The sequence below is a fragment of the Rattus norvegicus genome, chromosome 4 (genome assembly GCF_036323735.1).
Source record: "Rattus norvegicus strain BN/NHsdMcwi chromosome 4, GRCr8, whole genome shotgun sequence".
NCBI classification, from domain to species: domain Eukaryota; kingdom Metazoa; phylum Chordata; class Mammalia; order Rodentia; family Muridae; genus Rattus; species Rattus norvegicus.
In genome coordinates this window covers 79,448,578-79,460,635 of record NC_086022.1, presented here as the reverse complement: position 1 = coordinate 79,460,635, position 12,058 = coordinate 79,448,578, and the positions used below count along the sequence as shown (strand labels likewise).

Sequence of the window (12,058 nt, the reverse complement as noted above, 5' to 3'; positions counted from 1 at the left end):
CACCAACAAAAAATTAGCTAATTCATCATGTAAAAACCTGTGTGGGAAATAAATGAGGAAGTCACGAGTGCACGCATACATGCATATACACACTTAAATGTGCATCTGCATACATGCGTGGACATACAAACATGTAGACAAAAAGTATTTGAAAAATAGCTGGAAATTCTGGTGCCTAGTAGCAAGTCAAAATTCACTTAAAGATCTTAGAAAGAAAGAAGAAAAAAAGAAAAAGAAATTCAAGTTATTGATCCAAGTTGCATATTTTGGGGGGTGGGTGGGTGCTGACCGAACCCAGTGTGTTGCACATGCTAAGCACTTTTATCACCGAGATAAATGCCCAGCCCTCAATCGGTAATTTTTAACATCAAATATTTAAATATACAAAGTACAATTCAAAGACACCTGAATTTGATACATGCCAAAGAATGACAATCTGAAAAAAAAAATTTTTTTTTTTTTCCGGAGCTGGGGACCGAACTCAGGGCCTTGCGCTTGCTAGGCAAGTGCTCTACCACTGAGCTAAATCCCCAGCCCTGAAAAATTTTTAAGAAATGTTTTCTACAGTTAAACTATTATGCTTTTGTAAGAACTGAAAACTTTGCATGTCCAGTAAAAACACTTCAAGTCATAACACAGAATAGGCTCAAATCTTGGGTGTTATAAGCAGCATTCATCCATACTGGGCGTCGTGATGGTTTGCACAGTGCACACTTTGTGTTCAGAGCCAAGGCTGCAGTGCAGCACCAGAAACACCCAGATTTATTCCACAGTCGAGTTTGGATTTTGGTTGTTGTGCCTTTAGAAATCTTCCCAATTGACCTGTGCTACCTCCTGGTTAAGACTATCTTGTTTTATATGAATATTTTGCCTGTGCGCGCACGCGCGCGCGCGCGTGTGTGTGTGTGTGTGTGTGTGTGTGTGTGTGTAAAGAGAGAGAGAGGGAGGGCGAGAGAGGGGGGGAGAGAGAGAAGGGAGAAGGAGGAGGAGGAAGTGGGGAGGGGGAAAGAGAGACAGAGAGAGGATGTGTGTGTGGGTCCAAGTTGAAGGCTGACATTGGGTGTCTTCCTTATGTATAGAACTGGGGCCTCCCACTGAACCCAGAGCTCACCATTTTAGTTGGTATAGCTCAGTGGTTCTCAACTTTGACTCTTTAATACAGTCCTTCATATTGTGGTGACCCCAATCATAAAATTGTTTCATTGCTACTTCATAACTGTGATTTCTTATTGTTATGAATTGTATTGTAAATATCTGATATGTAGGATCCCATGGGGGTCACAGCCAACAGGTTGAGAACCACTGCTCTCGCTTGTCCTGGAGATCCTTTCCTTTTCTCTTGTGCCCTGGGATCACAGGTCCTACCCTGCACTTTAAATATGTTCTAGGGATCACAGTTTCTGCTCTCATACTTGTAAGCGTTGCCTGCAGAGCCTTCTGTCCAGACCTAAAACTGTGGTAGTTGTGACATATGTCTTGGTTCACCGTGGGCCATTCCCCGTGGTGTTGGATGGTTGGCTCTAGGTGTTTATGGTTAGACCCAGGGGTAGTGATTGAAGTGCTTTTACGTCTAGGTATTTGGCTGGGTCCTTCTGAGTTGCTGTGTAAATTACAGTGGACCAGTGCTCATAAACACCACACACACTGCTGTTCAATCAGGAGCCTGGGAAGTCTAATGACGAAGGCACCAGCAGATCAAGTCCAGCCAGGCCTGCTCCTGATTCCTTGGTCCATGGACAGCGGTTAAGGAGCTTTCTGTGCCCCCCCCCCCCTTTTTATCGGTACCCATCCTACCCTGAAGCTTTGGCCTCTTGACCTAGTCACTTCCCAAAGGTCCCATCACCATAACTTCCATTGTGCTTGAACAGGACAAGGCACAAGAAGCCTACCACAGCTAAACTTTCAGGTTGTTGCAGTTTTGGTGGCTGGAGATTTAGAATGTTTTCTATCCTGTGCTCATGTAAAAGAGTACTAGGTATAGTGTCTCCTATGGGTCAGGGACAGAGTCTCAAACACTAAAGCAACAGAAGTTAATTCTTGGGCAGCTATGGCAGCCAAAGGCTTGAACCCTGAGTGGATGTCAGTAGGGCTGGGTGAGTGTAAGGGAGTCTTACTTTCACAGGTTTGAAGCTGCCTGTCTTCCTTTGCTCATGGTCTCTTCCTCATCTTCAGACTACAGTATCCTATCTGTGTCTTCTCTCAGAGCCTTCTTTTTAATTTTTATTTTTGAATTTTATTTATATAAGTACATTGTAGCTGTCTTCAGACACACCAGAAGAGGCCATCAGATCCCATTACAGATGGTTGTGAGCCACCATGTGGTTGCTGGGAATTGAACTCAGGACCTCTGGAAGAGCAGACAGTGCTCCTAACTGCTGAGCCGTCTCTCCAGTCTGAGCCTTCTGATTTTTACCAACGTTTCTTGTCCTGGACAAGAACTCCTGTAGTCACATCAAGCCCTCCTGGATGAGCCGTCTGATTCCCTGAACACTAGGACCTTGATTACACCTCCAGAACCCTTTGCTGTAGGAGAGGGCATCCCTGGTTTGGGGAAGTCGTAGGCGGTTGTGTGAGACCTGTCACTCTGGGAACACTGTAGGGCCACAGTGCAGTTAGCACTTAAATATCACGTAAACCCCAAGAGTGGGAAATGTAGTCAGGGAAAGGCATGAAGAAGATGTTTTTCAGGACCTAGAGGGGTCTCTGTGCAGGGTAAACGTCACATCGTGTCACACCACTTAGAGGAAATGTACTCCAGCAGACAGGTCCTTGGAGGATGAGCAGGGCCTGTCTGCAGCTGATCCCCTTTGAAGATTGGGAGACAGATGCAGTCCTTACTGCTGAGGTGGTGCCAGGGCCTTTGATCTGGGGTTCTACTGGAGCCAGTTTAGAGCTGGTGCTCTCTTGTCTCTCCCCACCCCACCCCCACCCCACTCCAACCCCTCTCAGCTGGGTGTGGTGCATGCCTTTAATACCAGGAGTCTAGGGCAGAGGTAGACTGGTCTCTGTAAGACAGGAGTCCGGCCTAGTCTATATGGCCAGTTCAGGCCAGCCAAAGTATCAACAAACAAACATGTGCTGGGGTTCTAGGAAGGCAACACTGCCCAGGGTTCTCTTTAAAAAATATTGTTTGTTTGTTTGTTTGTTTGTGTTTGTTTGTGCATGCATGCTCAGACTGTGCCACACAGGGAACATGGAAGTCAGAGAACAACTTGTAGGGTTGGTTCTCTCCTTCCATTGGGTGGGTCTGACAGTGGAACTCCTGCAAGCAGGCTGCAGCAGATGCCTTTATCTGCATGAGGCTGCTTCGGGATCTTACCCAAGTCAGTGCCTCTGAACTGCACAAAGGAACCAACCAATGTCTTTATTTAGACATGCACTGTTCCCCAGGCCTTGCGTATTCTCCATGTAAATCTCCACAGCAGTTTCAAGTATGTGAGCCAGGGGTGGTAGAGTTTCCCTGCTATACATTATCAAGCCTCGGAGTGCGGAGTGGAGCCTTAGGACTTTGAGGACAGCCCTGTATTGACTGACATTTTGGGCAAAGGGACAGAACATTGCAGAACACTTTCCTGTCTGTGCAAAGGGATTGTCAGCAAGACAGTCTCTGCAAGGCCACCATGAGAACAAGCACATGACACAGGCTCAGGTATGTGCATTCTGAGTTAATCAGCTCCTCAGGCTGCTTGCTTTTGACCAGTGTCCGTGTGTCCTGCTGTGTAGACGAACTTTTTCCTTAACCCCACCTCACACTTCATTTTGAAGCTCTTAGCACTGTCTGCCGGGAATCCCTCTACGTCTGTCCACCTCTCTCAAATCCTCTTACTCTTTTGTTCCCACGATAGCTGTCATTTCTTCCACAAAGCCTTCATTTATCTTCTGGCTGTGCCTGGGTCAGGTGTCTCCAGCATTTCCCCCCCACGGCACTGTGGTAGCAGTTGCTGCTTTTTATATTTTTATTGCCTTCTGACCTTTGTCTCTGCCTTGCAGACTCCAGGGTTTGGGGACAAGGGTTGTAGTTCCCCCCATGTTGTTTCCAAAGAACATGGAAGGATGCCAGATGTAGGTCAGTCAGTTCTCAAAGAACTCATCTTGGCCAGAAACTTTTTCAGCCCTATCATAGGCTGCTTTTATTTATTGCTTTTGTGTGCACGCGTATGTACACATGTTTGTGCGTTCATGTCTGTGTGTGTGTGTTTGTGAATGTGGGTGTGTAAGTAGAGGCCAGAGGTATGTAGGTGCCCCACCTCAGGAACTGTCTTCTGTGGTTTTTGATACAGGGTGTCTCACTGGTTCAAGGTTTTTAGTCAGGACAGGCTCTGGCCAGTGAGCCCTAGGGATCCTCCTCCTGGCCCTGTCTCCCCAGTGCTGAGAGGACAGGCATGCCACCATGAGGGGAGGGATTGAAGCTGGGGCCTCACCTGCGTGGACAGTTCCCGAGCTTGGTGCGAGTGCACACGTGTTCGTAATCCCTATGTTTCTGTGTGCAGAGAAGATGAGTATAAAGCAACAGAATATAAATTTGTTGTTTCGAGTTTTATTGGTATAGAGGTAAAATTCTTTTTAGGTAATTTTCGTTTGGGTTTTGGGGGGAGACTCGATTCACAGTGTAAGCTATGTGAGCCTTGGCTGTCATGGGACATGCTGTCCTGTACATTTTCATCTCCTGTACATTTGGTTATTGCTTCTTCTTTGTGTTTGAAGGTCAGAGGGCAACTTTTCTCTGTCCATCTTCTTTTAGTAGTGTAAGTCCCAGGGATTGAACTTTGGCCATCAGGTTAGTGTGGCAAGTGCTTTGCCCACCGAGCCACCAAGCCAGCCCCGGTTAGACTTTGGGATAGTAGTTTGCCTTGATACTGAACTTGGTCTTTGAAGGCAGCTCCTGACTCCAGTGTTGAAGTGAGTCACAAAGAGTCTGAAGCATCGCTGAGGGACGCTCCTTGCAGCTGTGTTACTAAAAAGGCTACCCCCACACGCAGCTTCTTCAGGTGGATTTGCGTTAAGCCCTCCCAAGCCTATGTCCGTCACTGCTCTTCTGAGCAGACGTCGTCCAATGACTCCAGACACTCTGGACTGAGCGTCAGCTGAGCAGACAGTTCCGATTTGTAATAATCGTCTTCATCTCTTTCCTATTAATGGTGTGATTTCATTGCATTCAGTTCTCCTGGCTTGACACAACGTGGGCAGATCCTTTATCAGTCACAGCTTTGTCTCTCTCTCATAGGAATTTTATCTGACTTGGTGTTTAGCCAGTGTTTGTTTAGAAAGAGGACCTTTGCTCCACTGCCCCTTTGCTCCAGGAGACAGAACTTTGCAGTGCTTGACAGAGTCTGAGGCCCTTGCCAAGCAGGTTTAGTTTGGGAGTGATTGCTACCGAGCTGAAGGGTCACCTCTACCTTATTGTATAATTTTAGAGTGTTATCACTGACTTCTTATTAATTTTTAACTTTGTTTCCCTGCCTTCCCCCACAGGCCATGCATATTACACAATTATAGTGGTTCTAAGTTGCTTCATTTTTTGAGAAGTAGTTATTTCGAATCTGTGTTTTTTTTTTTTGTTTTTTTTGTTTTTTTTGACAAATTAAAAACATTTTCGTCTAAAGGACCTCGGCATCCATGGCTCACCCTTACAATCTCACAATTGTAGCTCGTGTGTGTGCTCATGCTGTGCGTGTGCTTTGGAGTATGTGTAGGCCGCCATGGCACTCCACGTGGGTCAGAGGACCTCTGGTGTTGGTCCCTGCCTTCCACCTTCTCTGAGACTCGCTGTTGATGGCGTGCTCTAGCTGGCCTGAGAACTCGGGACATCGTCTGTCTCTCTCCTTCTCACCACTGAACCTTACCTGGGTTTTGGGTTCTAGGCATCAGAACTCAGGTTCTCACACTTGTATGACAAGCACTTTACAGGCATGAGGCAAGCATGCACTTACTCAAACATTCTTTTTTTTTTTTTTTTTTTTTTCTTTTTCTTTTTTCCAGAGCTGGGGACCGAACCCAGGGCCTTGCGTTTGCTAGGCAATCGCTCTACCACTGAGCTAAATCCCCAACCCCTTACTCAAACATTCTTAGTGCCTAACAGCTAACTGTAATCAATGGAAGTCTCATGTTTTAATCCCATGTTCCCAAGGGAACATGTTTTAATCCCAGCACTTGGGAGGCTGAGGAAAATCTTTTCCCCCTTATCAATGTATACTTAGTGTTTGAGGGTTTGTAGATTGAACTAATAATATGAAAGAGATGTGGGCCTTTGAACAACTGGGGAGGGTTTTTTTTTATATGCCCCAGCCGAGGAGAGAAAGCAGGGATAAGTACATGACTTCTAGGGGAACAAAGAGGCATCAATCACAAAGGAAACCAGAAATCTGTGCTTACAGAGAGATCCAAGTGAGTAGTGACACCTGGAGCACAGGTAGTGATGGAGGAATGGATAAATACTGTCATCTCAGTGTAGGAAGAGTATTTAGGGGGATCACTAATTTGTAGGTAGCCTGGCATACTTAATAAGGTCAGGACCCTAGACTATATAGTTCCTGTCTCGATGATGGTGACAAAGATGATGATGACAATGATGAAGATGATGATAATGATGATGAAGACAAGGATGGCCGCCACCACCTCACACAAAGCAGAAGGCTTTTGGACAGGCTCTCAGGACAGTGTGACAGTTAACCTCTTCAGACATGAACCCTCAGTGAAACCCACAAAGAACTTTATGATGGTGGGTAAAGGGTGGCAGATGCCCTCCTTAGAGTCATGCATCATGGGTGCAAAGGAGAACGTGTCATTCAAAGATCTGAAGGAGACTGGGGAGAGCTTAGGTGAGAAAGTGCTTCCCGTGTGAGCATCAATGTGGACCCCACATCGCAAAGCAGGGCATGGCTCCCAAGTGTAATCTCAGCACTGGGAAGGCAGGGACAGGGTCCCTGGGGTGACTGTGTGTGTGTGTGCGTGCGTGCGTGCGTGCGTGCGTGCGTGCGTGCGTGCGTGCGTGTGTGTGTGTGTGTGCGTGCGTGCGCACACAGACATCTTAAAGCTTTCAAATGAAAGTTGTGTAGTGAGAACAATAGTTGGTCAGCATTCAGCTAACCCTGGTACATCATCAAGCTGAGCAAAATGGGGTGATGCAATAAGGATGCAAAACTGATGTAATGTTGTTTCTCCTTTTTTCCTTTCTCTTGTCTTTTATTTAAGGAAGGGAACAGTCAAAACTGTCTTCCAGAGCACTGCTACCTATGCTCACCAGGAGATCCATCCCATACATGTACTTGGTATTTTAACATTAGCTTTTCTAATTTGCTGAATTTCATTTTGTGTTGATGACAGCTTTATTAGGAAATTCATATGTCATAAAATCACCTAACTTTTTTTATTACTTATTGTGTATAGTGTGTGTGTGTGTGTATTACACATGGAGTGTGTGTGTGTGTGTGTGTGTGTGTGTGTGTGTTACATATGGAGATCAGAGCATACATGGTTGAATATATAGGTCAGTAGGCCTCAGTGGCAAGCTGTCTCTGAGCTATCCTGTTGGCTCCAAATGCACACCATTCAGTGACTCCTGGTGTGTCCGCTGAGTTGTGGTAGAGCACCATTGTCTAGCTTTAGAAGGTTTCATTACCCCTAAGAGCCTTACCAATAAGTACCCACTTCCTGCTTCCTTCTCTTCCCAATGCTGGAAAGTTCACCTTCTATTTCCATAGGTTTCTGTATTCTCGACATTTTATAAACTGCACCTGTAATGTGTGCTATTTTGTGGTGAGTCTTTTCCCTTAGTTTTTCTTCAGGGTTCATGCACATTGCAGTGTGTACTGGCGCTGTATTCCTCTTTTGAAATGAAGTTTGCATTTCAGAATGGCTGGCTATTTACAGAAAAACGAAAGCAAATAGAGAGGCTTCCCATGCACTTCAGACCCAGTCTTGTCGCTGACAGGCCGCTTCAGTGGGGTGTACCTGCCAGCACACTGGGAACCTGTGTTATCAACCTTATAGTGAAGCTGATGCCTGAAGATCATGCCATCTATTCTGTGCATCATTTGTGCCTGAGGCCATTCTATTTTGCTGCTTGCTCCAGGGTCCTGTGCAGGATCTGTACTGTGTGCAGCTGCAGTTTCTCCTGCTTCCTGCTGCTGTGGCAGTCTCTTGACTCAATGTTTTGATGACCTTGACAGTTTTAGCAGTGTCGAAGATGGTGTAGAGGGTCTTAGTTGGAGTTAACTGAGGTTTCTCTCCTGGCTAGTCTGAGCTTATACATTTGAGAGAAAACGCCACCATTAGTCTATCGAGTGGACGGACACTGCTGCCACACAGCTTGCCACTCCATAGCAGTCCTGCTCTCCTGGAAGAGGGGTTGAAGCAGTGAAGCTAGAGTGTTTGGAGTAAAGCCACCTTCCTTGCCTTCCCACAGACCTGGAAGAATGTCACTGCAGGCCTGGAGAGATGGCTTAGCAGTTAAGATTGCCTGCTTCTCTTGTAGAGTGTCCTCCTCAGTGTTTGGACCGAGAGCCCAGGATCTTGCGAGAGCTACTTGTTTGTTTTTTCTTTTTTTTTTTTTTCGGAGCTGGGGACCAAACTCAGGGCCTTGCACATGCTAGGCAAGTGCTCTACCACTGAGCTAAATCCCCAACCCCGAGAGCTACTTGTCCATGAAGAAGCGTCTACTCTGTGTAGTCATTTGGGGTTGAGGCCATTCTATTTTGTATTTTAGGGCATAATTCCAATCTTTCCCTCCCCCTGAAACCTCCTTTGATTGTTTATTCCTTTTCTTTTTAGTTTATGTGTGGGTGTTTTGGCTTCAGGTATATTTGTGTGTGTGTGCTGCCCCAGGAGGCCAGAGTGTGTGTTGGAGCCCTTAGAACTGAAGTTACACACAGCTGTGAGTCACCGTGTACGTGCTGACTGGAACCCAGGGTCTCTCTGCTGTCTGACTGGGCAGAGGCCTTTCCTCTTTGAAGCATGTTCTACATCTTGAGGACATGGTTAGCATCCACACTGGGATAGTTGGATGACTGAATGGGATGGTGCGTGATTGACTAATGGTGTGTAGCGGTGAATGGAGAGTCTCTCCCGCCTTTAGAGCCTTCAGTGTAACTGTCTGAGCAGCTTGTTCTAGACAGCACGGAAGCAAGGACTCTTATCCAGACATGGACAGTGAAAGACCTGTTGGATTGTGCTCAGACAAGCCCCTGGCCTAGGTTCAAGGTAGATACTGTGCACATTGAGAAGGTGATGGTTGTGTCCACAAGGCAAAGAGGCCTTAAGCAGCACATTCATTCTCTCAGCATTCTGGAGATAGCAACCCCAAATGGTGGCACAGGTGACCTGGAGGTCCTTTATCTCCTAGCCATGGCCATGCCCACTACAGTCTGTCTTTGCAGTCCTGCCATGCCTTTGTCCAACCGTCCCTCTTCTCACACTGTAGCAGTCATGCCTGCAGGTGCTAATGACGTCAGTCCTGATGACACCAGGCCAGAACACAGTAGAGTGGTTATCGGGAATGAGGTAATGCGCTGCACTCCAGAGTCAAGGAGCTCTACAATGTGTTCTAGGTGAAGGTGTTGGTGAGGATTCAGTGGGGAGTAGATGAGAGTTGAGGCTGTAATACTTGATCGCAACCTTGAACCTCATTAAAGTTTGTGGATTTCTCATCCCCTCCCAACAAGCCAGAAAGACTCTAAAGTTTTTAAAGCAGAACCAGATGAGTGCCCAAGATTGCTAGCAACCCCAGCTAGCAGCCAGGCCTCCTTGTGCACTGATTTCAGACTTAGAATCTCAGAGACTTCTAGTTTGTAATAGAATGAGTTTCTTGTTTTCTGGGAAACAGACCTCGGAAATTAAATGTAGTCCCAGAGTCCTCATAATAAGTATTTTGACCGGGGTTGGGGATTTAGCTCAGTTGTAGAGTGCTTGCCTAGCAAGCGCAAGGCCCTGGGTTCAGTCCCCAGCTCCCCCCCCCCTCCAAAAAAAAAAAGAGGAAAAAAAAATAAGTATTTTGACCTAAATATCTATGGAGTTGTCTTACCCAAGGGCCTTTTTTTTTTTTTTTTTGCACAGCTTGTGCATGTGCGCACGTACATGTGTGTGTGAGTGCAAACACATGTACACATGTTCATTAAATATACTAGGTAAATTTCAAATTGTAAGCATTATGGTAAAGCTAGGCATAGTGGCACTGGTCTAATTCCAGCACTTGGGAGGCAGGAGAATCATCAGTCCCTGGCTAGTCTGAGCCATAAATGTGAGGCTCTTAAAAAACACAAAACAAACAAACAAACGAACAAACAAAAACGAAAAACAAGCAGAAAAAGGAAAGAAGAGGCTGGAGAGGCGACTCTGCAGTTAGGAGTGCTAGCTGCTCTTCCAGATCTGGGTTTAATTCCTAGCACTCATGACCACAAGTTACAAAGGAGTTTGACTTCTTAGGAAATGTGGGTGAACTTATCATGGGAGACAAATGCTGTGAAGGGGAGAGATTCCACTGGACCTGTGCAAACCAGGCCTTGTCTCAGTAGTTTACTCAGTACTCCAATGGGTGATATGTGCTCAGTACTCCAGTAGGTGTTATGTGCTCAGTACTCCCAATAGGTGATGCGGTAAGCAGCTTTCTCTTTTCTACTGATTTCCAAGTCATTTCTGTGTGTTGTTCTGCCTGGCTCATCGTGGTTCTTTTGCCTGTGTGCTCAGGGATCTGAGCTGAGCGCTTCTAGGTTTCTGTTCCTTATTCAAGGGATTGAACTAAAAGCTCATATTCAAAATGAAGCAATAGTACAAATGAGAAGCAGCAATCAAGAGTATGGTCACTTAATGTTTAGGTAAACAAGCATTTTGCTTACTGCATTCAGTATCCTATTTTTTGTACCAGGAATCTTAAGAAATACATTTGGATAAAAACTTCATACCAAAAACGGGGGCACAGTTTGTATTTTGATAGCGTGTATGGAAAACTTACTCCACTTTCCAGAGTATTATGTGCAGCTGGTGTAGGTAGATCCTTAGGAGAGTGGTATGTCCCAGCCAAGTGGAGTCCTAGATTGCTAATCTATTCCTTGTGCTTGCCTGCTTCACTTCTTCAGGGAGAACCTTAAAAATAAGAAAGAAGACACACCTATTTTCTCTTTTTCTTTTTTTCTTTTCTTTTTTTTTTTTTGTTTAAAGATTTATTTCTATGAGTATACTGCAGCTGTCTTCAGACACACCAGAAGAGGTTCCATTACAGATGGTTGTGAGCCACCATGTGGTTGCTGGGATTTGAACTCAGGACCTCTGGAAGAGCAGTCAGTGCTCTTAACTGCTGAGCCATCTCTCCAGCCCCCACACCTGTTTTCTTGGCATTCTTTATTTCTTAAAACAATTTCTGGAAGTCAGTATAACCTATATAATTTATGTTTTCATTTTATTTTTTTCTTGTTAAGGGACTCAGTTTCTTAGCATGGTCAAGCATGTTGTATTTTATGCCTTTATTAGATTTTTAAAATAGAGCCATAATTCATAGAGTATAAATTTTACCCTATAGAGTACACAATACAATGGCTTTGAAAGGTATCCACAGGGTTGGAAACATCACTGTTAATTTCAGAATATTTCATTGTCCCCTAACGTCACTGTGGTTCCTATCATTCTCTCCTTGCTACTTGGCCACCTCTTCCTAGATCATAGAGACACTGGCATACTCTTTGCCTTTACAGACTGCCTGTTCTGATATTTGATGTAAATGGAGTTATTCATGGTGGCCTTGCTTGCCGGCGCTTGTTGTTTGGTTTGCTGTTTTAAGCATGGTCCCACTGTGTAACCAGGGTAGCTAAGTGTTTGCAGTTTCTGGAGTCCTGGCACCACCGGTGCTCATGTTGGTATCTTTTAGCATAGTCTTTTCAGGGTGCCATGTTTTAGCATGTACATTATCCCTCATGACTAGAAAGACTACTGCTGTGTGAGTGTACCACGCGCAGTCTTCCCTTGACCACACAACTGTACAGCTAGTGTGTGTGCTCCTGGGAACATTGGGTGCTTGTGTGCGGTGAGGAGAGATTTTCAGTTAGAAGGGTGTGTGCACCTAAAGATGGGA

At 45.5% G+C, this 12,058-nt stretch overlaps 1 protein-coding gene across 6 annotated transcripts in view; it reads left to right on the top strand.

Moving 5' to 3' along the window:
* The window catches only part of Igf2bp3 (insulin-like growth factor 2 mRNA binding protein 3), a 134,557-nt gene that overhangs the window by 65,288 nt on the left and 57,211 nt on the right, over nt 1–12,058 (top strand). The window contains exon 1 of one of the 6 annotated variants that reach the window (XM_063286032.1): nt 3,405–3,649. The exons of the other annotated variants lie outside the window; for them this stretch is intronic. Within the exon in view, the coding sequence (XP_063142102.1) occupies nt 3,635–3,649 (15 nt within the window). The 5' untranslated portion in view covers nt 3,405–3,634. Of the gene's footprint in view, nt 1–3,404; nt 3,650–12,058 lie in introns of those variants that run through there. 6 annotated transcript variants of the gene reach the window in all.